The sequence below is a fragment of the Physeter macrocephalus genome, chromosome 11, assembly GCF_002837175.3.
Source record: "Physeter macrocephalus isolate SW-GA chromosome 11, ASM283717v5, whole genome shotgun sequence".
Classification (NCBI taxonomy): Eukaryota; Metazoa; Chordata; class Mammalia; order Artiodactyla; family Physeteridae; genus Physeter; species Physeter macrocephalus.
In genome coordinates this window covers 114,518,860-114,545,233 of record NC_041224.1, presented here as the reverse complement: position 1 = coordinate 114,545,233, position 26,374 = coordinate 114,518,860, and the positions used below count along the sequence as shown (strand labels likewise).

At 35.5% G+C, this 26,374-nt stretch overlaps 1 protein-coding gene across 6 annotated transcripts in view; it reads left to right on the top strand.

Annotated features, from left to right (window-relative positions):
- The window catches only part of HECTD1 (HECT domain E3 ubiquitin protein ligase 1), a 94,077-nt gene that overhangs the window by 59,403 nt on the left and 8,300 nt on the right, over positions 1–26,374 (top strand). For 2 of the 6 annotated variants that reach the window (XM_024134158.3, XM_028495669.2), the window contains exons 20-35: positions 1,640–1,774; positions 2,335–2,474; positions 2,770–3,093; positions 4,061–4,227; positions 4,322–4,498; positions 7,513–8,349; positions 9,038–9,259; positions 13,471–13,604; positions 14,475–14,597; positions 17,100–17,256; positions 22,551–22,773; positions 23,883–23,937; positions 24,170–24,352; positions 24,977–25,184; positions 25,269–25,354; positions 25,513–25,640. In XM_024134158.3, coding sequence (XP_023989926.1) covers positions 1,640–1,774; positions 2,335–2,474; positions 2,770–3,093; positions 4,061–4,227; positions 4,322–4,498; positions 7,513–8,349; positions 9,038–9,259; positions 13,471–13,604; positions 14,475–14,597; positions 17,100–17,256; positions 22,551–22,773; positions 23,883–23,937; positions 24,170–24,352; positions 24,977–25,184; positions 25,269–25,354; positions 25,513–25,640 — 3,299 coding nt within the window. The remainder of the gene's footprint in view (positions 1–1,639; positions 1,775–2,334; positions 2,475–2,769; positions 3,094–4,060; positions 4,228–4,321; positions 4,499–7,512; positions 8,350–9,037; positions 9,260–13,470; positions 13,605–14,474; positions 14,598–17,099; positions 17,257–22,550; positions 22,774–23,882; positions 23,938–24,169; positions 24,353–24,976; positions 25,185–25,268; positions 25,355–25,512; positions 25,641–26,374) is intronic. The other 4 variants (XM_024134161.3, XM_024134167.3, XM_028495670.2 and 1 more) reach the window with 4 other exon arrangements.

The window sequence follows — 26,374 nt, the reverse complement described above, 5'->3', positions numbered from 1 at the left end:
TATCTCTCCATCTATTTGTATCATCTTTAATTTCTTTCATCAGTGTCTTATAATTTTCTTCATATAGGTCTTTTGTCTCCTTAGGTAGGTTTATTCCTAGATATTTTATTTTCTTTGTTGCAGTGGTACATGGGAGTATTTTCTTAATTTCACCCTCATTTTTTTCATCATTAGTGTATAAGAATGCCAGAGATTTCTGTGCATTAATTTTGTATCCTGCTACTTTACCAAATTCATTGATTAGCTCCAGTAGTTTTCTGGTAGCATCCTTAGGATTCTCTATGTATAGTATCATGTCATCTGCAGACACTGACAGCTTTACTCCTTCTTTTCCGATTTGGATTCCTTTTATTTCTTTTTCTTCTCTGATTGCTGTGGCTAGAACTTCCAAAACTATGTTGAATAAGAGTGGTGAGAGTGGGCAACCTTGTCTTGTTCCTGATCTTAGTGGAAATGGTTTCAGTTTTTCACCATTGAGAACAATGCTGGCTGTAGTTTTGTCATATATGGCCTTTATTATGTTGAGGAAAGTTCCCTCTATGCCTACTTTCTGCAGGGTTTTTATCATAAATGGGTGTTCAATTTTGTCATAAGCTTTCTCTGCATCTATTGAGATGATCATATGGTTTTTCTCCTTCAGTTTGTTGATATGGTGTATCACGTTGATTGATTTGCATATATTGAAGAATCCTTGCATTCCTGGAATAAACCCCACTTGATCATGGTGTATGATCCTTTTAATGTGCTGTTGGATTCTGTTTGCTAGTATTTTATTGAGGATTTTTGCATCTATGTTCATCAGTGATATTGGCCTGTAGTTTTCTTTCTTTGTGACGTCTTTGTCTGGTTTTGGTATCAGGGTGATGGTGGCCTCATAGAATGAGTTTGGGAGTGTTCCTCCCTCTGCTATCTTTTGGAAGAGTTTGAGAAGGATAGATGTTAACTCTTCTCTAAATGTTTGATAGAATTCGCCTGTGAAGCCATCTGGTCCTGGGCTTTTGTGTGTTGGAAGATTTTTAATCACAGTTTCAATTTCAGTGCTTGTGATTGGTCTGTTCATATTTTCTATTTCTTCCTGGTTCAGTCTCGGCAGCTTGTGCATTTCTAAGAATTTGTCCATTTCTTCCAGGTTGTCCATTTTATTCACATACAGTTGCTTGTAGTAATCTCTCATAATCTTTTGTATTTCTGCAGTGTCTGTTGTTACTTCTCCTTTTTCATTTCTAATTCTATTGATTTGAGTCTTCTCCCTTTTTTTCTTGATGAGTCTGGCTAATGGTTTATCAATTTTTTTTCTCTTCTCAAAGAACCATCAGCTACTTTTTATAACTTACTTGGAAAATTGCAAGTTATCAGTTAGGGGTTTTAATATTTCTGTCAAGTGTTTTATAATAATTTTATTTAAACCATGTATGTTTGAAGTTGTTTAGAAATTCTAAGTAAACCTTGTTTCTTTCTTGAAAATATTATTCAGTGGACCTCTTTAAAAAAGACATTTAATAGAAAACAGACTTTGATCCTTCCTTTATGGTTATACTTTATAAATCTCAATTGCTGTATTATGTAACATTTTTCATTTTCAAAATTCTAAGAAAAAAAGCAGAATATTTTCTGAAGCATTTTGATCATTTCTGTGTAGATACTTACAAGAAGATTAAGATTTCGGTTGGAACGTGCACCTGGTGAAACTGCATTGATAGACAGGACTGGCAGGATGTTGAAGATGGAACCCTTAGCTACAGTTGAATCTCTAGAACAGTATCTCTTAAAAATGGTGAGTTTCTGGCAAGGGCATGGTGAAATAAGCATTCTTTGCTGTGGTTTAGGCCTTTAGAAAAGTGGTTTGGCAAGTATTTTTCCAGAGTTACAGTAATAGAGTGTGACCTAGTAATTCCAGTTTAGAAAATAATCTTTATACACTCTAAATGGTGTCTTCATAAAGATGCCTATTATAGTTATTTGTAATACTCAAATAGTGAACAAAACCTTAATGCTAATCAATAAAGGAATATCGAGTTGGTAATTACTTCCATTAATTTGAATATTATATAGCTATCATAATATATACAGACTGATAAGAGAAAAATGTTTTTGTAAAGTTTGATCAAGACTTTGTTTTATTCTATCTATTGAAATAATAGACTAAAGAAATACTATCTGATATTAATAGTGGGGTGCTATGATTATGGAATTTTCTGGGTTTTTTTTTCTTTTTCAAATATTCTTAAAGGAATATTGATTATAAAATAATTCACGTTAAAGGGATAGGAACCAAATGGGCAGTGCATTTCAAAATATCATAATTAAGGTGTCTTCCATATTTTCTTTGGTTAGGTAGCAAAGCAGTGGTATGATTTTGACCGATCTTCATTTGTTTTTGTTCGAAAATTAAGAGAAGGTCAAAATTTTATATTTCGGCACCAGCATGATTTTGATGAAAATGGAATCATTTACTGGATTGGGACAAATGCCAAGTAAGTCATTTTTTAATGTAGGTTGAAAGCATTCACCTGGAAAAAGAATTCTAGGTAGTAGAATAAAATTAACCACCTGAGTATCCTGCAGTTTTAGGAATTTCGTCTTTTAGGTTAAATTTAAGACCATCCAAATTACTCTTTATGAAGAAAAAAATACCTAAATTGTTAAATGTAGAATTTTTCTTAATTAATATAATTTTATGTGGAAAAAAGCTAGTCTGAGCAAATGAAGTTATTTTAATAGTGTTAACTGTTAACACTGCTTAAGAGTATTTTCTTTGTTTTTGTGTAGAACTGCATATGAATGGGTTAATCCAGCTGCTTATGGACTTGTAGTAGTAACATCATCAGAAGGAAGAAATCTACCTTATGGCCGCTTAGAAGACATATTAAGTCGTGACAATTCAGCTTTAAATTGTCATAGCAATGATGATAAGAATGCCTGGTTTGCCATAGATTTGGGTCTCTGGGTGGTACCATCAGCATATACACTTCGTCATGCTCGTGGTTATGGAAGGTCTGCACTGAGAAATTGGGTTTTCCAGGTATCCAAAGATGGACAGAACTGGACTTCTTTGTATACCCATGTTGATGACTGCAGTCTCAATGAACCAGGGTTAGTTGAGGAGTCTTTGTAAATTGGAAAACTCAGTAAAGAGCTTTGTTTATTTTTATAACTATATCCTCCTAGAGCTCTCTTTTTTGTAAGATACTGAAACAAGATTTTCTTTCTAAAAATATCAGTTGATACTGTAATTTAGGTATTAAAACTTTGAAATACTGACTTTGTCAAAACCATCAAATGCTTTAAAAATTAGTAGAAGCTGAGCTTACTTATTTAAAAAGAAGTTGATATATAGCTGTATGTATGTATATATAGCACAATGATAAAAACCAAAAAAAAACGGCGTTAACTTTTACTAAACTCTTCATTTATTCACATAGTATATGTGAATGTTTGACAAATTAACAGTGACTATTGATTTTTCTTATTTTATGTATCTGTTTTCCTAAATTTTATATATTGATCATATATATATTTTTTAAGGACAAAAAGTCAGCATTATATTTCTAAAAAATTTAGTTTTAATAAAGTTTAATTGTACATTGTGGCACAATTTGAGGAGTAGAGTGTAGAGTTAAATTACTTTTCTGTATGTGATGTAATATGGAAGGAGCCTCTTAACATTAGGATTAATAGGTAATATTTTCAAGCTTTAAAGTTAATATTTTAGTATATCATTTAAAATTTTGCAAAAATTTAAAAATGTTTTTCATCATAAAAACATTGTTATTCATAAAATTTCTTGTCTTGTTTCTTTGGATTTTATTATTCATAAGTCATTTAGTGTTATGAGTCAAATTAATAATATACATTTACACATTTCATTTTTAATTTATTTTCTTTACTGCTATTTTTCTCCTTTGATTTCTTGATTCTTGTGTAACAAACTGTTGACTGAACATGAAAGTTAGTTTACTTTTCATATAGTTTTCTATTATGCAACAAAATCTTCACCACCTTAAACATCTTTTTCATATGTTTAAAACATTACATAATATTTTCCCTAACACATTCACAGGTCAACAGCCACCTGGCCTCTTGATCCACCAAAGGATGAGAAACAAGGGTGGCGACATGTGAGAATTAAACAGATGGGGAAGAATGCTAGTGGCCAAACCCATTATCTCTCACTATCTGGATTTGAACTTTATGGCACTGTAAATGGAGTATGTGAAGATCAGCTAGGTAAAGAGATGAGAGTAGGTTTTTCTAACTTAGTAAAACAATTATATTTATAAAAAGCGACTTTGTTTATATTTCTGTAATTTCTACCTTACAGGAAAAGCAGCTAAGGAAGCAGAAGCTAACCTTAGAAGACAGAGACGTCTAGTACGCTCCCAGGTACTGAAGTACATGGTTCCAGGGGCTCGTGTGATCAGAGGCCTTGATTGGAAATGGCGGGATCAGGATGGCAGCCCACAGGGAGAAGGCACCGTCACAGGAGAACTGCATAATGGTGAGTAGGTGCTTAGCATTTGTAGTGTAGAAATCGAGTATTTAAATAACAAAATATTTTTCTTTTGTTACTTTGGGGTAATTTATAAATTGAATAAATGTTCCAGGACTAAGTAGAAGAACTGATTTATTGGTTTTATGTTAAAAATGGGAAAAATCATTTATTTAGAAATAGGAAAAATTTTAAATTCTTAGGTTTTGACTCAAAACTTATTGCTAATATTTTGAAGTAATTAATAAGCTAGTATAAGGTGAATACCCTAAAGACACATTTTCTGCTGTTTTTGTGTTTTTTTAGTTTATTATTCATAAGTTTCCATTGATTTTTAATCTTAATTTCTTATGCTTTTCTTTATCTTGTTGGCTTGACAAGAATCAGGGCAGAATTTTTTGTTCAATTATGAGTCACATAGAAGAAAAAGCTTTAACATTTATAGTTAAATATTTTTCAGTAAAGCATAGAACAGAAATTGTAGCCTTTTCATTTATTAGTTAATTATAAGATATTTCACAGTGTTTCTCAGTCTACCAGTTTTTCTTTGGGGTAAGGTTATTGTTTAAAATCAAGTTCATTTTTAACTTTTGATTCTGTAGATTTTAAGGAAGTCCATACCCACTGAAATTGCTGTTAACTCCCAGAAGCAACTATAGTGGCTAGTTTTTTTTTTTATAACTTAAAAGACTCACTTATTAGTGGATAATTTGCCTAACCAGTAGTGGGTTCTTACGAATTTTGCCTAGCATTAAAAAAAAAAAGAAGAGTAAAATGTTCATATTCTCAACTTATACCAAATATTGAACGAGTCATAATAAAAGTGACAATGCTTAGGAGAATGACTAACATTTGATATCTTAACTATGTGATAAAGGCATTTATTTACTTAAACTATTTTTGGTTTTATTACGCTTAAGATTCTGTTCCTTAAATTACATTACTAAATGCATTTCTGTATAGTCATACCCTAACTGCAGATCACTGTCATGATAGCAGGTTTATAGTGAGTGAGCATGTACGTAGCTGCCAAAATTCATTAAAAAAATAATAGCTGAATAATAATAGTCCCATTCAACTCAGAAATTTCCAATGTTCTTGTTTTTAGGCATCTTAATGATACTTAGTTAACAGTCTATTCCCCCTAAATTATTTGACTTTTAAGCGTGTGAGCTAGTTAGAGATATGTGAATCCAGTGTATTTTTCTTGGGCGGGAGTCAAGTGAAGCAACTGAATCTTAATTTCAGAATTTAGCATGTAAGAAAGGCTTATTTTACTGATTTGACAAATGTAGCGAAGTCATACCTTAAAACCCTTATGCCATAGAGGGTTCTTAACTTTCAAATACTTAAGCTAACCATTTCTAATAATGGCTAGTTATTACTAATTCTATCTTTTTATCTATCTTTTGAGTATAAGAGGAGTTCAGAGTTTTGTATCTTTACACTTATGGATAGTGTGTATGTACCCTTTCTGAGTGATCAGTTTAAACACATTCTCAAGCATAATATGAATGGTTTACAGTTTTGAGTTATTTTTCTATCCTATATCAATTAAATCTCTTTCCTTTCTAAAGAATCTTTGTGTTGGTAGGAATATCCATTTTTTAATTTATTCCACAAATATGAGTGCCTACTATGTAAAGGTACTTCGTTAGACTTCAGATACGCAATGGTCAACAAAAAAGTATGACCCTATGCTTTCTGGGTAAAACAGATAAATTTACAGTTACAGATTTTGATAAGTACTATGAAATAAGTTATCAGTATATTTGGGGACCAGTTAATACAATACAAATGTAATTTTTATTTGGGATTGGGATATGTTTTTGAACTTTTCCTTTTCTCACGCTTTTCCATGTTGCAGAAGAGATAGTTAAATGTTGGTTCTTCAGAGGTTATTTCAGCATACAGAATAAATTGAGGCAATTGAAATGTCATCTAAACTAGATTATGTAGATTTGGGGCAGTCAGTTTCCTCTCAAACAACTTGTATGCAGATAATGCCCACAGGTAATTCAGTATTACTTAAACCCCTCTGAGCCTCATCGTAAACATATATGAACTTGGCATGTGTGTGCGTGCATGTGTGCATGCACGGGAGTATGTGTGTGTATGGGTAAAGTACTTTTATTTAAACTTTATAAAGACTTAGCACTTTACAAAAATAAATACTTTTATGTGTTTTTTTCCTCTGAAGTAGTTAGCTTATAGCACTAAAATAAGATTGTAAAATTTCTATTAATTTTCTTTCTAATAGGCAATTTGTTTTGTTTCTGGAAGTTAACTACCATTTTTAAAAAAGAATAAGTATCATTTTCCAAGCATAAGTAAACATAGATTTAATATTGTTATGCTCATTAGTTCTTTTCACATTATTAGCCTTATCATATAGGTTCTATCTAATAAAAGAGCCTAGCATACTTTTAAAATTTTGGTTTTAGAATTTTCTATGCTTATTCAAATTTATTAAACTTAATCATAAGAGAACCAAATAACCACTGAACTTTGAGAACACAACCGAAATGCTAACTTAGTGTTATTTGAACTGTAGTAACCTAGAATTTCTACAGTGATATATGAATATTTTGTCTGTCAATTATAGGATTTAGCCCAAACTTAGAAGTTAATGGTTAAGCCAGCACTTTTTTCTATAAATAACATTTGACCACATAATCATATTTAGCAACTGAAAAAGCTTTTACTTCGATTTCATCTATACTTGCTGAGGTTGCATATTTTACCATTTTTATCAGTCTTTTTACAATTTTTAATAGTTCTTCCCCTTAAAAGATACCCCAATAGATGTAAACATGACCCTTACATTAAGTATCACCAGAACAAACAGTTCAGAAATAAGAGAAATAGAAGGAAGGATTTAATTTTAGTTAGCAGACCTTAGATGACTAGAAATTCAGAGAAGTGCAGCACTGATGAAAAGCTGATCCCATATTGTGGAGCTACTGTCTGACACGCTCCTATCTGCTTCCTGCTGGGTCTCACAAACTCCTGTCCCTTTCCAGGCTGGATTGATGTCACCTGGGATGCTGGTGGCTCAAACTCTTACCGTATGGGCGCAGAAGGAAAATTTGACCTCAAGCTTGCACCAGGGTACGACCCTGATACAGTGGCATCACCCAAACCTGTTTCATCCACTGTTTCAGGCACAACGCAATCATGGAGCAGCTTGGTGAAAAACAACTGTCCAGACAAGACATCTGCTGCTGCAGGCTCCTCAAGTAGAAAAGGAAGCAGCAGTTCTGTGTGTAGCGTGGCCAGTAGCAGCGACATCAGCTTGGGTTCGACCAAAACGGAACGGAGATCAGAAATTGTAATGGAACACAGTATAGTTTCAGGAGCTGATGTCCATGAACCAATTGTTGTTCTTTCATCTGCTGAAAACGTCCCTCAAACAGAAGTAGGGTCATCTTCCAGTGCAAGTACCAGCACCTTAACAACGGAAATGGGAAGTGAAAATGCTGAAAGAAAGTTAGGCCCTGATAGTTCTGTTCGTGCTCCTGGGGAGTCTGGTGCAATATCCATGGGAATTGTTAGTGTTAGTTCTCCTGATGTTAGTTCAGTATCTGAGTTAACTAATAAAGAAGCAGCTTCACAACGGCCCCTTAGCTCTTCAGCAAGTAACAGACTGTCAGTGAGTTCTTTGTTAGCTGCTGGGGCCCCTATGAGCTCTAGTGCAAGTGTTCCTAACCTGTCCTCAAGAGAAACATCTAGCTTGGAGAGTTTTGTAAGGAGAGTGGCAAACATAGCACGGACTAATGCCACGAACAACATGAATCTAAGCCGAAGCAGCAGTGATAACAACACTAATACTTTGGGGAGGAATGTGATGAGCACAGCAAGTAAGTGAGCTTTTCCTTATGGAACCCAATGCTTTTTCCACTCTGAGGGATGCAAAGTAGGATCTGTTCAAGTGGATTCTGGCTTCACTCTTTAACTAGATCATTAACCATGTTAGATACAACTGTGTCAAATTTAGCACTTCAGGAATATGAGGTTAAGTTCTGTAGAATTGTGATATTTTAAGAATTCTGATCAGGTGTGATAAAGAACCTCTTATGCTAAATAATAACACTTCTGTTTTTCACTCCTCTGCGATAAATTGTTAAGTATGGTTGCAAGAGGAAATAGATGACTATTAAATATCATCAAAATCAATTGAAATCAGAGCGTAATACTGGCATAGCTTTTACTTAGGTCCTGAATTGATATTAGCTTCTGAAAGTTTTTAATTCTAATTAAAGCTACCAATGGGTCAAAGTAATTCCCTTGGAAAATAACATTGGGAGTTATTTCATTGCCTGTTTCACTTATTTAAAAAGCTAGGCTTAACATTTTGAAAAATAATAATGCTATAAAAATAAGAATTTTTAGTTGGATTTCAGTTGGGTTCCCAAAGTTGTTGCTTTTCAGCCTTTTAATAATTGGTGTTTCATGACCTCATTCTTTTTCCTAAATATACAACGTAGTTTTTCTAAGGTTTATATAATCCTCCCTTTTTGTACTAATTTGCTTCATTTTTATCTTTAGCTTCTCCTCTTATGGGTGCTCAGAGTTTCCCTAATTTGACCACACCTGGTACTACATCAACAGTGACTATGTCAACATCCAGTGTCACTAGCAGCAGCAATGTAGCTACAGCAACAACAGCTTTATCAGTAGGTCAGTCATTAAGTAATACTTTGACCACCAGCCTCACATCAACCTCCAGTGAGAGTGACACAGGTCAGGAAGCAGAATATTCCTTATATGGTAAGTTATAGTTTACAATATTTAGATATTTGTATAGCGACGCTTTTATTACATTTTTCTCCTTGCTTATTTTTAACCTTTGATTAGAAAAGGATAATTCTCTCTTCTTACAAATATGGCAGCTTCATATATGATGAAAAAACTCACAGTGATATGCAGGACTGTTAAGAAATTATCTGATTGTAAATAGACGTCTAGGAACTTTTTGTGTGTCATCCTTTTTTTGCCTTTTGTCACTAGTGAAGTTTTATTAGAAGAACCATAATAACAGAGATATTTGATACCTTTATCAGAGAAGAAAGAAGTGTGATAGATTAATTAGCTTTGTAAATTGATAGTTCCTGTACGTTGTAATGTAGGAGGGAAAACACTCCTGTGTGTCTCCTATACTTTTAATACTCTACTCATAGAATGCTTCACTTCTGGCATGTTGTTAGCACCAGATGTGTGTGAAGTTTTCCCACATCAGCTCAATGTCTTAAAATTTAACTCAATTCTGACACTACCTGCCTACCTGGAGATAGTATCAGATCCCGCAGGTTAAAGTCTTAGTTCCACAACACTAATCACAAGTCCAGGTTGTCATCTGTGCTTCTGACTGACTGGCTATAAATTGGAAGTTTCCATGATCCCATCCTTGGGTTGGATTAATTTGCTAGAGTGGCTCACAGGACTCAGGAAAACATTGTATTTACTGGGTTACTGGTTTATTATAAAAAGGATATATAGGGAATTCCCTGGTGGTCCAGTGGTTAGGACTCCGTGCTTCCACTGCTGAGGCTCGGGGTTCGATACCTGGTCGGGGAACGAAGATCCCACAAGCCGCGTGGTTCGGCAAAAAAAAAAAAAAAAGATATATAACTCAGAACAGCCAGGTGGATGAGATGCATAGGGTGAAGTCTGGAAGGGTCCCAAGCACAGGAACTTCTGTCCCCATGGAGTTTAGGGACCCTCCTGGCCTGTCAGTGTGTTCATGTCCACCAACCTGGAAGCTTTCTGAACCCCAGCCTTTTGGGGGTTATTTTGGAGGCTTCATGATTTAGGCACCATTAATTAAATTACTGGCCATTGGTGACTCAGTCTCCAGCTCCTCTCCTCGGAGGTCTAAGGGGTGGGATGAAAGTTCCAACCCTCTACTTGTGGTTGGTTTCACTAACAACCAGCTCCATCCTTAGATTACCTAAGGGCTTTTTAAAATCTCATTAAAACAACTCTGGTTATGAATAACAAAAGACACCTCTATTGCTCTTATCTCTTAGGAAATTCCAAGAGTTTTAGGAACTCAGTGCCTAGAACAGAGGAGAAGACCAAATTTATTTTATTGTAAATCACAATATCACAACTATTACCTAAGTCTTTTGGAAATTATTCTTTATTTAGGTAATATTTGAATTTTTTTCAGATGAATTAATTTTTCCTTAGTGGGTTTTATACATTATTATAGCTTCCAAGGTATGTAGTCAGTGATAAAACCATTTGATTCAATTAAAATATGTTTCTGATCATCTTATTTTATCTTATTAGAAAAGTAAAACTTTTTATAGAAAGGAAATATAGAAGCAGATAAGCTCATCTAGTTCGTACCTTCCAGAGACAACCAATGTTGTCATTTAATACATATCATTTGATATATATGTTCTTTTGGTTTTTGTTTTTTTAAACAAAAAGGGATTCTATCCTTTGCAGACAGCTCTTTTCACTGAGTACATTGTGAAATATTTTCATATTGTTCGATGAGTTTCTACAACATATGAAATGGCTGCCAAATATTCCTCTGTTTGTATGATCGTTATTTAATACATCCCCCATTTTGGATATTTAAGCTACAGCTTTTCATTACCATCAACACTGTTATAAATGAGCATCCTTGAATTGTATTTTTGTGTATTTCCTTAGGGTAAATTCCTATTGTTTTAGAATACCTTTTATCATACATCCTTGATCACCTGTTCTTTTTTCAAAATTACTTTTGTTAATTTAAAATAAAAGAAAATTTATGTGAAGATATATTTTAAGTACTATTTTACGTATACATCATTTTAATATGTTTTCCTCTTCTTTTCTGAGACTGTGACCTCTCCTATTCCAAGCCAAGAATTGCATTTGATGTTCTGTGGTTTTAGGAAAAGCATTACATTTCTCTGTTTCTACTTTAGCTATTAAATACGTATATAGCAAAATGATGATGATTGTTACACCAAAGTATTATAAATTCACTGAATAAACTTTTCTACTTTGGTTTTTCTCATGGAGGCCTTCTGCTTCTCCCTGTTAATATGTTAACTTTAAGCTTTAGTTCTAAATCATGTGAAGGTTAAGAAAGTTGTGGGTATGCTAGTGGGAAAGAATATTGAAGAGTTAGGGCTACTGGTTGCCTTTTAAAAATTATTCTTTGGTGATTAAAATTTCCTTTTCTATGTTTCTAAAACTGGAGGACTCTTTGAGAGTGCTGCTATATGAAGGATCAGAGTAACATCTGCCTTATAAAATAATTTCTATATATGCAAACTTTGAGGGACATGATTTGATCTGTCATATGGTCAAATGTATAAAATAAGGAGCTTTTTGAAAATATATGTATATATAATATTCTTATACTCTGATAAAAAAAGGGAAGATGAGTTAAACCTCTGACTTCAGTGAATTGTAACATATAGGAGGTGGAATTTATATATACATATATTTTTTTTTTCCTTTAAAAATAAACCAGAAAGTGGAATTGATTTATTTTGTATACTACCACATCATGTTCATGAGGACCACTACCTAAATTGCAGGATGGCACTTTACGTATGTTAGGGGTAATATATTTCATCAAATTTAAGATGCCATTAGGGGCTTCCCTGGTGGCGCAGTGGTTGCGCGTCCGCCTGCCAATGCAGGGGAACCGGGTTCGCGCCCCGGTCTGGGAGGATCCCACATGCCACGGAGCGGCTGGGCCCGTGAGCCATGGCCGCTGAGCCTGCGCGTCCGGAGCGGGAGAGGCCACAACAGAGGGAGGCCCGCATACCACAAAAAAAAAAAAAAAAAAGATGCCATTAATTATAAGATTATCTTATATCACTAAGGAAAAAGTGTTGCCAATTTAGCTGTGAATATTCTGAAATCAGAATATGTCTTATAAGCAATGGCAAGTCACAGTAAAAGGCATTGAATTTTTAGTCCTATATAATTATTAGACTTAAAAAATTATATTTGGTTCAAAATTTGCAAATGCAAGTTTCTACTAAATAATTATAAATTGTTTTCTGGATGTTCTTTTGGAATATAGAGTATATACTACTATACTGTCTTCTTATCCATAGAAGTTTTTTAAATTCCAGATCCAGTAAAAACTTACCTTGTTTTAGACCCATTATTCCTCTTTTTGTTTTCAGTTCCTGTGGGGAACAGCTTCTCAGCATCTTCATTATGTGGGGCAATGTAAATTTGACCTTATCTTTACTGAAGGGTGAAGGGAAAAGATCCTAAGGAGGGAGACAAAAGGGATTCAAGTTTATTGAACTTTTTTATGTGCTAGATAATTTGCATAATATGAAAGATGGTACCTAACATTATTCCATAGTAAATAGGCATTATCTTTAAGTAGTCATTATCATTAAGTAATTTCCCCAGTCACATAGATAAACTCAGGTCTCTCTGATCGACTTGATTCTGTTCTTTTCCCTCGTAAGATCTTTCACAGTTTATATTTATGTATTCATTTGTTTACCTTTAAATGCCTCTCTGCCCTGTAAGCTCCATGGGGGCTCAGACCATGTCTATTTTGTTTACAACTGCATATACCTGGTGGCTAATGGAATTCTTGGCACATAGTAGGTACTCAACAGATAATTGTTGACAGAGCGAATGATTCCAGTGTTCTCTTTCCACCGTTTTATGTTTCCTGTGACTTGTGCAGAGAATAATGATAGGATTGTTTTTATTTTTTAACATACCCCATATTGTTGACTTTTTTAAAAATGATTTTGTAGATACAGATTTAGTTTATGACCATCCTTTATCCCATGTTGTTTTCTGCCATGCTTGTGACTATTTACTATTGTTACTCATCCTTTATGTGTGGTGGTAGAAGAGTGGCAGTACTAGATGTGGCCTTTATACTTGTCCCTTTGGAATTTTACCTTTGTATTATAAAATCAGTACGCAAAGTTACTTTGTTATGCTTTGTTAATTCTGTTAAGAGGAAGATCATTGGCTTTGTTTTCTAGATTTCCTTGATAGCTGCCGTGCCAGTACTCTGCTAGCTGAGCTAGATGATGATGAGGACTTGCCGGAGCCAGATGAAGAAGATGATGAAAATGAAGATGACAATCAGGAGGACCAAGAATACGAGGAGGTTATGGTAGAGAGTCCCCCATTCTCTCATCTAAGACAGGATGTTAATAATTGAAATGAAGAGAGGAAAAGCAAAGTCCTGGTTAAACTTTGAAGCAAGCAATATGGCACCAGTATGAAAAATGTGGTTAATTAAGAAAAGCACTTTTAATCTGAGCATTTATGACATTTTTTGAAAGAAAATAAATTGGTCATAGTTGAAAAACACTACAATGTCACATCTGATGTTTTCACAGGTTTTAAAGTGTGAAGAACTGCACTAATCCTAAAGAATATAATTTTCATGGTTCTTCCACAATAGTTATATTTAGAAATTTTGGGTACCTACTGTTTTGTAAGCAGTATATGCATGTTATCTCATCAGTCCTTACACAGACCTATGAGACAGAGACGTAGAAAACATAATTTGCCCTTATTATTTAGAGTTAACTAGAAAAGTAGGACCCAAGCTTAGGCAGTATGATCCAGAAATCTTAGTGTTTGATAACTATGATTGTCTTCAAATTGAACTATTGCCTAAAAATGCCTTTTATTTTAACTTCTTGTATAATTTTTATTTCCCTTTATAAAATGTTACTAGATTAAAACATGTTTTTTCGTAAGTTGAGTTATAGTGGGGTGGAGAACTCCAAAAAATGCTTTTAGTATATCTTGCTTAGAAAACATATAGAATATTAGCACATTTCTTGTGAAGGTTAGTGTATGATGCATGATGAATTTAAAACATTCACTTTGTAACTTTTCTGTACATGGCTAATGAATATGAAGTTTTCTAATGACAGTTCTGGTAATATAGGTTTATAGTTCAGGTTAAGGCTGAATAGGGATATATATGGGTCAGATAATTAGACATGTCTCTTTACATTTTCTGTATCAGATTCTGAGACGTCCATCCCTGCAGCGTCGAGCTGGCTCCCGCTCTGATGTAACACACCATGCTGTCACCTCACAGCTACCACAGGTCCCAGCTGGAGCGGGGAGCCGACCTATTGGGGAGCAGGTAATATCTTCATGTTTACCTTCTCTACAGTGTATTTTTTTCCCTTTTCACAGTAAAGCACCAACTAAAATGCCTAGAAAAATAGACAGCAGGGGCAGGTTGAGGGCAGGAAGCTACTAAATAGAGTTAACAAAAAGAAACGTGCCCAACTGCTTGGGTTCCATATTCCAGATAGAGTCCATGATTGCTCTACCATAATGCATACAGGAATTTCTTACTTGAAACCTGCTCATCTTGGCCTTTGGGTGGCAGTAAACATATACTAAGATGGTTAATAGCTATTTTCTAAGTTTTCATAGTAGAGTAATAGAAGTATTAGTCTATTAACTAACATTTATCATTAATTCCGTGCTAGGCACTGTTTATGTATATTAACTAATTTGGTCCTTTCAACAACCCTTTGAGGTTATTATTAGTCCCAATTTTCAGGTGAAGTGATTGACCTTGGAGAGGCAGCAGTGAGCCGTGACTTGAAGCAAGGTCTTAGTTCCCTGCCCAGGAGTTGAACCTGGGTAGCCTGGATGAAAACCAGGAATCCTAGCCACAAGACCAGCAGGGGCTAGAAGCTAGAAGCAAATTTTCCCTGGCTCTTGCCCCCATTGAAAAATGCATTTCTTAAGGAGGCAAAAACTGTAAAAACAGGTACAAAGTTTATTATTAGAGACACAGCACGACAAGTGGGAGAGAACACAGAGAAATAGTTTGTTTTATTAAGACAGAAGCAAGGCAGAGATGTACACCTGGAGAGACAGGGTGTGGGCGTCCCCCCTAATGAGGAGGGTAGTAAAGAGGGAGTTAAGTCATTTATATAGGGCAGTTCTTCCGGGTCTTTGTTTATCCTTAGCCAATTACCTGGTTTCTGTTTCCACACCTGACCTGCCCTAGGGCCCTCTCCAACATGTATGCGCTACGTTATTTATTTATTTATTTATTTTGCGGTACGCGGGCCTCTCACTGTTGTGCCCTCTCCTGTTGCGGAGCACAGGCTCCGGATGTGCAGGCTCAGCGGCCATGGCTCACGGGCCCAGCTGCTCCGCAGCATGTGGGATCTTCCCAGACCGGGGCACGAACCCGTGTCCCCTGCATCGGCAGGCGGATTCTCAACCACTGCGCCACCAGGGAAGCCCTTGTGCACTACGTTTTTCCAAGATGGATTCCAGCCCATAGGCCTATGGGGGGCCTTGGCATCACATATTATGGGGTGGTGCCACCTCCTTTTTGACCCCCAAGGGGCCTTTCTGCGCATGTGCAGTGTCTCCCTCACCCCAAGGATGGGAAATATGTGACCTCTTGATCTTTACTCAATCAGGGATTAGCCCCCCTCTGTCCCTGCTGTGACTGTTATCTTAGAGTGTCCTCAGGAGACAAAGCCTGGATATTTACCCTGTTTCTGTTGTGATTTCTATTTTGAATTACAAACTGGAGGCTGGTTTTAAATATCTAACCTTGAAGCCCACGTATCTCCTGTCTCAGGAAGTACAAATAGGAGGCTAGTTGTAAGTGTCCAGCCTGGAGCCCATGTATCTCCTGCCTCATGATTACTAAAGATCACACATAGAAGTTTTGGATCCAGGATAAAAACCCAGACATTCTGGTTCCAGAGCTGTCAAATGTCAGTTTGATTTGTTATAAAGGTTAATTTCAGTTAAGTGTTCAAAATATGAGGGGTCTATATGTGTACATTTAAGTATATAGATAATTATTATTTAAAAATTGTTACATCAGACATTTACAATATTTACAATTCATTGATCTCTTTTTTGTTGATACAAAAAGTAAAGGAGAGGAGAAAATGTTCCTTAGAAAATCTTTTATTATGGAATTTTTCAAACATGCTAGAAGTAGAAAGGATAGTGCAATGAATCCCCAAGAACCCATCATTTGACAGATCAACACTTTGTCGAACTTGTTTGAACTATTTGCCCCATAGTAATTTAAAGCAACTTGCAAGTACTGTATCTGTTTTGTATGTAATTCAGTATGTAATACAGTTTACACTTTTTAAAAAAAACCAGGCTATTTAAAAATAATTATACGTTCACAGGAAGTTGCAAAGATCTAAGGGTCTTGTGTGCCCTTTGTCCAGTTTCTTCCAGTGGTTACATCTTACATAATTAGAGTACAGTATCAAAACCAGGAAGCTGGCATTGGTCCAATGTGTGTGTATGGTTCTTTGTCATTTTATCACATGTGTAAATTTGTGTAACCATCACTAAAGCTACTTATCTTTTTTTGACTTTTCATTTAGCTTTATTACCAGATGTGTGACTTGAAATTTTAACCATACAGCGACTTACTTTTTATAAACTTAAATCATTACAAAATTTATGTATCTACATGTTTGGCTCGTATTGTGCTTAAGAAATATGGTTGAATAAGGACATGTAATACCTATAGAGAGAAGTATTTGACATATACCTTATTTTATAGATAGCATATCACCTTAGCAATAGTGAAGAGTTTTACCTTTTAATGTTTGTACGTGGAATTTTATTTTAATAGGAAGAAGAAGAGTATGAAACTAAAGGGGGACGCAGGAGAACATGGGATGATGATTATGTACTAAAGCGGCAGTTTTCAGCTTTGGTTCCTGCTTTTGATCCTAGACCTGGTCGTACTAATGTCCAGCAGACAACTGATCTAGAAATTCCACCCCCAGGTATACTATATTTTAGCTTTTGTGATTTAATTTTAATAGGTACCAAATAAAGTAGTACTGTATAGTTTAAAAAAGTAAGGTACTACTTGTATATGCAGGTTATAAGCAAAAGGTTTCAGGAGAAACTATATATCAGCCAGGCGTCCTTGAAAAAAATACAGATTTTTTCAAAAGGAGTAAATTACAGTATTTTATTTTATTTTATTTTTTATTGAAGTATAGTTGATTTACAATGTTGTGTTAGTTTCTGGTTTACAGCACAGTGATCCAGTTATACATATATGTATTCTTTTCCATATTCTTTCCATTATGGTTTATTATGGGATATTGAATATAGTTCCCTGTGCTATACAGTAGGACCTTGTTGTTTATATATTTTATATGTAGTAGTTTGTATCTGCTAATCCCAAACTCCTAATTTATCCCTCCCCCACCACCTTTCCTCTTTGGTAACCATAAGTTTGTTTTCTGTATTTGTGAGTCTGTTTCTGTTTCATAAATAAGTTCATTTGTATCACATTGTAGATTCCACATTATAACTGATATCATACAGTATTTGTCTTTCTCTGTCAGACTTACTTCACCTACTATGATAATCTCTAGGTCTGTCCATGTTGCTGCAAATGGCATTATTTCATTCTTTTTTATGGTTGAGTAGTATTCCGTTGTGTATGTATGTGTGTGTGTGTGTGTATATATATATATGTATATATATATATACACACACACATACACACCACATCTTTATCCATTCATCTGTCCATAGACATTTAGGTTGTTTCCACGTCTTGGCTATAAAATTATAGTATTTTAAAAACATACTGTGTTTTACATTTGTATAAATTTTAAAGCAAGGACTCATTTAAAGGTAGATAATTTGTATTCTGTTTTCTACTGGATCAAAATTGCTAAGCATTACTCCCATGTTGCTTTTACTTTGAAAAGCTATATAGTGGTTTTAGTTATGGCCTCCAGAGTCAGTCAGCCTGAGTGCCAGCTCCATCTCTTACAACTCTATTTTGGGTGTGGTAGGCACACTAATGGCCCCCTCCCAAAGATATGTAGGTCCTAACCTCTAGAATCTGTGAATATGTCACCTTAACATGAGAAAAGAGACTTTGTAGATGTGATTAAAGAATCTTGAGATGGAGAAATTATCCTCTTTTTCTGGGTGAGCCCACAAATGGCATTATTTCATTCTTTTTTATGGCTGAGTAGTATTCCGTTGTGTATGTATGTGTGTGTGTGTGTGTATATATATATATGTATATATATATATACACACACAAAATTATCCTCTTTTTCTGGGCGAGCCCAATGTAATCACCAGTGCCTTCATAAGAGAGAAACAGGAGGGTCAGAGTCAGAGGAGATTTGACAACAGGAAGCAGCAATCACAGTGATGAGGGGCCATGAGTCAAGGAACATGGGAAGACTCTGGATGCTAGAAAAGGCAAGGAAATGGATTCTTCCCTAGAGCCTCCAAAAGGAACAAAGCCTTGCCCAACCCATTTTAGATTTCTGGCCTCTAGAATTACAACATAATACATTTGTGTTGTTTTAAACCACTCAGTTGTGGTAATTTGTTATAGCAGCAATAGGAAACTAATACACTGGGCAAATCCCCTAATCTGTGTAAGCCTGGCTTTCCTCATCTCTTATATGGGGAAAATAAAGTCCTTGTTTGACAAGGTAGTTAAAAGGTTTAAATGAGGTGAGATATGTAAAGTGTCTAGCATGGTACCTGATGTGTGTCTCAATAAATGTCAGCTATTGTAAGCAGTGTATTATCCTTCAAGAAGACTTAAATGTTACTGTGGAATGTACTTTTTACTTGATAAAAAGATACCTGTGTTAAATATGAATATAAGTGCAGTTTATAGTATAATGTGAGGTATATGATGTAGTATGATTGTGAGAATGTGTATGAATCAGGATGTTCCAAGGTCCCTTCAAAAAGGAAAACTTATTCTAGGGAGTATAAATAGGTACAGATTTTTGATAGAGTTCTTTAGCAATATATTTCATATTTTTACTACTACAGATTGGTACTATAGAAGTATTAGCTCTGCACTCAGATGACTACAGAAGTATTTTTTAAAAATTGGAAATGACCTTCATTATGTCTAATAACGGATATGGTTCAGTTAAAGTACAATGGGATGTCATGCAGTGTATGAAACAATACTTTATAAAACTATATCATGATATGAGGAAAAGATTCCTGAGATTAATAAAAAAAGAGAGTACATCACTAAATACGTATGAAACTAATTGTATTTGTGTGTGTGTGTGTCTGTGTGTGTGTGTTTACCTCGTAACAGACTCATTCAATGTAAGCAAAAGGTTGATAGGTCTTTAACCGAGTATGTGGTTTTCTCTGTATGTAGTATTATTAATAATTTTAGTTTTCTCATTCATAACAATAAAATGTTCTGAAATATACAATTCTCATGTGTATTCTAATAAAAACTAGAGATTCATATATGTATAAATTCTTCTCTAGTACACTGTCTTTAACCTAATTGTATTCTTCCCATTTTAAAAAAACAAAAATATTGAGGCCAGGAGAATCCTTTTTTTTTTTTTTTTTTTAAGATTGACATTAGCTATAGGGGTTTTTTAAATATATAAATAAATAAATTTATTTATTTATTTTGGGCTGCATTGGGTCTTCATTGCTGCACGGGGGCTTTCTCTAGTTGCAGCGAGCTGGGGCGTGGTGCGCAGGCTTCTAGTTGCGGTGGCTTCTCTTGTTGTGGAGCACGGGCTCTAGGCATGTGGGCTTCAGTAGTTGTGGCTTGCGGGCCCTAGAGCTCAGGCTCAGCAGTTGTGCTATACAGTAGGCCCTTGTTGTTTATCCATCCTATACATAATAGTTTACATCTGCTAATCCTAAACTCCCAGTCCTTCCCTCCCCCGCCAGCTCCCCCTTGGCAACCACAAGTCTGTTCCCTGTGTCTGTGAGTCTGTTTCTGTTTTGTAGGTAGGTTCCTTTGTGCCATATTTTAGATTCCACATATAAGTGATACCATGTGGTATTTTTCTCTTTCTGACTTACTTCACTTAGTATGATAATCTCTAGTTGCATCCATGTTGCTACAAATGGCATGATTCCGTTCTTTTTTATGGCTGAGTAGTATTCCGTTGTGTATGTATGTGTGTGTGTGTGTGTATATATATATATGTATATATATATATACACACACACATACACACCACATCTTTATCCATTCATCTGTCCATAGACATTTAGGTTGTTTCCACGTCTTGGCTATAAAATTATAGTATTTTAAAAACATACTGTGTTTTACATTTGTATAAATTTTAAAGCAAGGACTCATTTAAAGGTAGATAATTTGTATTCTGTTTTCTACTGGATCAAAATTGCTAAGCATTACTCCCATGTTGCTTTTACTTTGAAAAGCTATATAGTGGTTTTAGTTATGGCCTCCAGAGTCAGTCAGCCTGAGTGCCAGCTCCATCTCTTACAACTCTATTTTGGGTGTGGTAGGCACACTAATGGCCCCCTCCCAAAGATATGTAGGTCCTAACCTCTAGAATCTGTGAATATGTCACCTTAACATGAGAAAAGAGACTTTGTAGTTGTGATTAAAGAATCTTGAGATGGAGAAATTATCCTCTTTTTCTGGGCGAGCCCAATGTAATCACCAGTGCCTTCATTACTTACTGAGCACCCTCTATATCTCATACAGTACTGAATCTACATATATTAATTCATTGATTCCTCACAACCACTTTCATTTTACAGATTAGAAAACGAGGTACTAAAATGTTAAATAAATTTGCCCAAGGTCATTGATAATTATTTACTGAATGAATAAATGAATGAACAAAGAGAGGCAGGTTTAACTCACAGACCCCAAAGCAAATAACAGAAAATATTTACTACTTCATACACAATCCCAGTCAAAAAGTTCAACAATTATTATATAAGGAGCTAGTCTAGATTATTTCTAAAGTTCCTCCCAGTTGTAAGCTTTAACCTTTCTCCATCAGGAGTCAGAAATGCTCTTATCTGTTCCTGTAAACCAAGAGAACTAAATCTTTTCTGTTCCTATAATACAAAATATAGAAAATATTTCTTGGCTCATACACTATGAAAATATCTACTTAAAACATTAAGTTAAAATCTCTTACGTGTATGTTGGCTCCCAAATACGCCTAAGTTTATCTGATTTCACATTGCCGTTACACGACAACTGAAGCAATTTCTGTACATAGTAAAAGATGGTTGATCTGAAATTAGTGAGTGGTAATTCAACTTCACGAGTTGTTCCAAGACCTGTTACTTTCAAAGTGAGGGCTAATCGAGGTGATGGAGTACATTCAACTTCTTCCAAGAGCTCTGAATGAGGTGTTCCTAAAAATATGGAAGATATGAAAAACAATTACACTAAAATAAGCAGTCCAGAAATAGCACGGCACCAAGAGACAGGTTACATGAAATCTAAACGTTTCAGCCATATATCAGCTAAAGATGTCAGCTACTTAAGATTCTCCTGGGGACTTCCCTGGTGGCAGAGTGGTTAAGAATCCACCTGCCAATGCAGGGGACACGGGTTCGAGCCCTGGTCCCTGGTCAGGGAAGATCCCACATGCTGTGGAGCAACTAAGCCCATGCGCCACAACTGCTGAGCCTGAGCTCTAGGGCCCGCAAGCCACAACTACTGAAGCCCACATGCCTAGAGCCCGTGCTCCACAACAAGAGAAGCCACCGCAACTAGAAGCCTGCGCACCACGCCCCAGCTCGCTGCAACTAGAGAAAGCCCCCGTGCAGCAATGAAGACCCAATGCAGCCCAAAATAAATAAATAAATTTATTTATTTATTTTGGGCTGCATTGGGTCTTCATTGCTGCACGGGGGCTTTCTCTAGTTGCAGCGAGCTGGGGCGTGGTGCGCAGGCTTCTAGTTGCGGTGGCTTCTCTTGTTGTGGAGCACGGGCTCTAGGCATGTGGGCTTCAGTAGTTGTGGCTTGCGGGCCCTAGAGCTCAGGCTCAGCAGTTGTGGCGCATGGGCTTAGTTGCTCCACAGCATGTGGGATCTTCCCTGACCAGGGACCAGGGCTCGAACCCGTGTCCCCTGCATTGGCAGGTGGATTCTTAACCACTCTGCCACCAGGGAAGTCCCCAGGAGAATCTTAAGTAGCTGACATCTTTAGCTGATATATGGCTGAAACGTTTAGATTTCATGTAACCTGTCTCTTGGTGCCGTGCTATTTCTGGACTGCTTATTTTAGTGTAATTGTTTTTCATATCTTCCATATTTTTAGGAACACCTCATTCAGAGCTCTTGGAAGAAGTTGAATGTACTCCATCACCTCGATTAGCCCTCACTTTGAAAGTAACAGGTCTTGGAACAACTCGTGAAGTTGAATTACCACTCACTAATTTCAGATCAACCATCTTTTACTATGTACAGAAATTGCTTCAGTTGTCGTGTAACGGCAATGTGAAATCAGATAAACTTAGGCGTATTTGGGAGCCAACATACACGTAAGAGATTTTAACTTAATGTTTTAAGTAGATATTTTCATAGTGTATGAGCCAAGAAATATTTTCTATATTTTGTATTATAGGAACAGAAAAGATTTAGTTCTCTTGGTTTACAGGAACAGATAAGAGCATTTCTGACTCCTGATGGAGAAAGGTTAAAGCTTACAACTGGGAGGAACTTTAGAAATAATCTAGACTAGCTCCTTATATAATAATTGTTGAACTTTTTGACTGGGATTGTGTATGAAGTAGTAAATATTTTCTGTTATTTGCTTTGGGGTCTGTGAGTTAAACCTGCCTCTCTTTGTTCATTCATTTATTCATTCAGTAAATAATTATCAATGACCTTGGGCAAATTTATTTAACATTTTAGTACCTCGTTTTCTAATCTGTAAAATGAAAGTGGTTGTGAGGAATCAATGAATTAATATATGTAGATTCAGTACTGTATGAGATATAGAGGGTGCTCAGTAAGTATTACCTATAATAATATTTGTTATTTAATAATATAAATAATTTAATATTATAAATAATTATATCATAGTCATCCTATGTAACTTCACTTTTCTTAGTTTATTTTTCTGATGTTCTCTTAACATCACTGATAATCTTATATAATGTCCAGTAAAGTAATCTAGGTCTTTTTGAGATAGAACAGAAGGTCTTCATGGCATTCTCATCCTTCAGTTTTTATTGGAATATAAAATTGTATCTCAACTGCCTCTTGGTCCTTGTTATTCTTATCCATCTTTCCATCTAGACACAGATGCAAACACATCTTTTATTTTTACAACAATGTATGAAAGTTATAATATAAAATATGGCATATTACTTTATATCTTTAAAAGTTCTAGGTTTGATATATGCTTTCTTCTTAATAATGCTCAATTTATAAACCATAACTTTTTCAGGAATATGATTTCTGCTATTCCCTATGTTTAACAAATTAATATTTTTTCTTATAAATTCTCCGAGTTCAGTATTTCATGTAAGCATATAGCTAATGAATGTCCTCATTCATACATGTTTTTAAAGAATTGAAGGCTTATTAGAAATTACCACAAATCATTTGATTTATGAATTAACTTGAATAATATCTTCATATTTAGAATTATGTACAGAGAAATGAAGGATTCTGACAAAGAAAAGGAAAATGGAAAAATGGTAAGTTATTTTTAGGAAATGAGTCTTGCTCTTGGCTACTTAGTAAAAGAAAAAGAAAAGCAAAGAAAAACTAACCCTGTGTTTCGATTGAACAATTAAGGGAGAAATCAGCAACATGGGATTCTTTAGATTAGGTTAAATGCATGATCTTAAAGCTACCTTATGTAATGCATGTGAAATAGCATAGACTTTATAATCAGGAAAGGCCAACATTTCGTTTTTCCTATTGTAGGGTTGTTGGTCTATAGAGCATGTGGAACAGTATCTTGGCACTGATGAATTACCAAAGAATGACTTGATAACCTACCTGCAGAAGAATGCAGACGCCGCTTTCCTGCGCCACTGGAAATTAACTGGCACTAATAAAAGTATTAGGAAAAACAGAAATTGTTCTCAGCTCATAGCTGCATATAAGGTATATATTGGCATCAAAACACTATTTTGATTGGGAATGGCTTTCTGCTTTGCAGTTTTTTGTTTTTTTTGTTTTTTTTTTTGCGGTACACGGGCCTCTCACTGTTGTGGCCTCTCCCGTTGTGGAGCACAGGCTCCAGACGCGCAGGCCCAGCGGCCATGGCACACAGGCCCAGCCGCTCCGCGGCATGTGGGATCATCCTGGACCAGGGCACGAACCCGCGTCCCCTGCATCGGCAGGCGGGCTGTCAACCACTGCACCACCAGGGAAGCCCCTGCTTTGCAGCTTTTAAAATATTCTTGAGGAAGAGCAGTTCATTGGGACATACTAAAAAAAAGAAGTTGAATTAATATTGTTAATATGCCAATGCTAAAATTTCAAATATGGTTTGTGGCATTGGATCTAAATACATAGTTTTAACTGTGGCTTTTAGTGGTTATATTTTGAGAATTTTGTTGGTTTAGAACAAAGCTTGGTTAAGCTTTGACTTGGGTGATACTGTTTTTATTTTAAAAGAAGGCAATTCTTTGAAGAATTCCAGCCTTTTCACATTAATACTAATAGGATGATATATTGCTTTTCTTGAAAATGATTAATGGCTAGTTTTCCTAATTGTTTCTTTAGGATTTTTGTGAGCATGGAACAAAGTCTGGGTTAAACCAGGGGGCCATTTCTACTCTTCAAACTAGTGATATTCTTAATTTGACAAAAGAACAACCTCAGGCCAAAGCAGGCAATGGACAGAATGCTTGTGGAGTAGAAGATGTCCTTCAGCTTCTGCGTATTCTGTATATAGTTGCAAGTGACCCTTATTCAAGAATATCCCAAGAAGGTCTGTAAGAAGCCTTGTTTCATTTCTGTGGCATTTTTAAAAGCAAGTCAGTTTATATTTTTATTAATTTTATTACTTTTACAGAAGGTGATGAGCAGCCTCAGTTTACTTTTCCACCAGATGAATTCACTAGCAAAAAAATCACAACAAAAATTTTGCAGCAGATTGAGGTAATAAAACCAGATAGTTGAACTCTTCAATCTGTTGGACTCTGAATGTATTGCCTCTCCTTCCTTTTCTACCTCATGCCATCTCTCCTGTTAAGAACTGACTCCTTTTTGTCTTTTTGCATAATTGCTTTAAGACATTGTTATTTGTTAATTTGCAGGAACCATTGGCATTGGCAAGTGGGGCTCTGCCAGACTGGTGTGAACAATTAACAAGCAAGTGTCCTTTTCTAATACCATTTGAAACTAGACAGCTGTATTTCACATGTACAGCATTTGGTGCATCAAGGTAGGAGGTGTATCATTTTACATTTTTAGAATAAATGTTTTATATAAATAAATGTTTTATATAAGCTCAAAATGTACATATATACTTTATATCAAGATTGATGAAGGGAATATATTGTTTTCTCGTAAAGAGTTGTCGACATTTGGGAATTCCCTGGTGGTCCAGTGGTTTAGACCCCAAGGGCATGGGTTCAATTCCTGGTGGGGGAACGAAGATCCTGCAAGCTGTGAGGTATGGCAAAAAAAAAAAAAAAAAAAGAGTTGTCAACATTTAAACATTTTTTGATTTCCAGTTGGAAATCACTGTGGATTGAAGTACTGTGTTTTCCATTAGCTAGCATTTATTGTACAGTATTTAAGTGGCTTACATAAATTATTAGTTGCTGAAATTCCCAAGAATACAAAATTTAATGCTTGCAAATAGCTTTGATAACATTAAAATATATCTTCTGGCCATTATTTTTCTCTTACTACCATCTAACATACCATTTTACTTCTTTTTGTTTTTCTGTCTCCTTCACTAGATGAAAGTTTCATGAGGGCAGGAATTTCTGGCAGTTTCGTTCACTGCTCTAGCTGCAGTGTATAGCACATTGTAGGTGCTCGGTAAATATTTGTTGAGTGATTGAATACCCAGAGTACTTTCAAAGTAGATGTAGAAAAGTTATAATTTTTGTGGGCCTCTCACTGTTGTGGCCTCTCCCGTTGCGGAGCACAGGCTCCGGACGCGCAGGC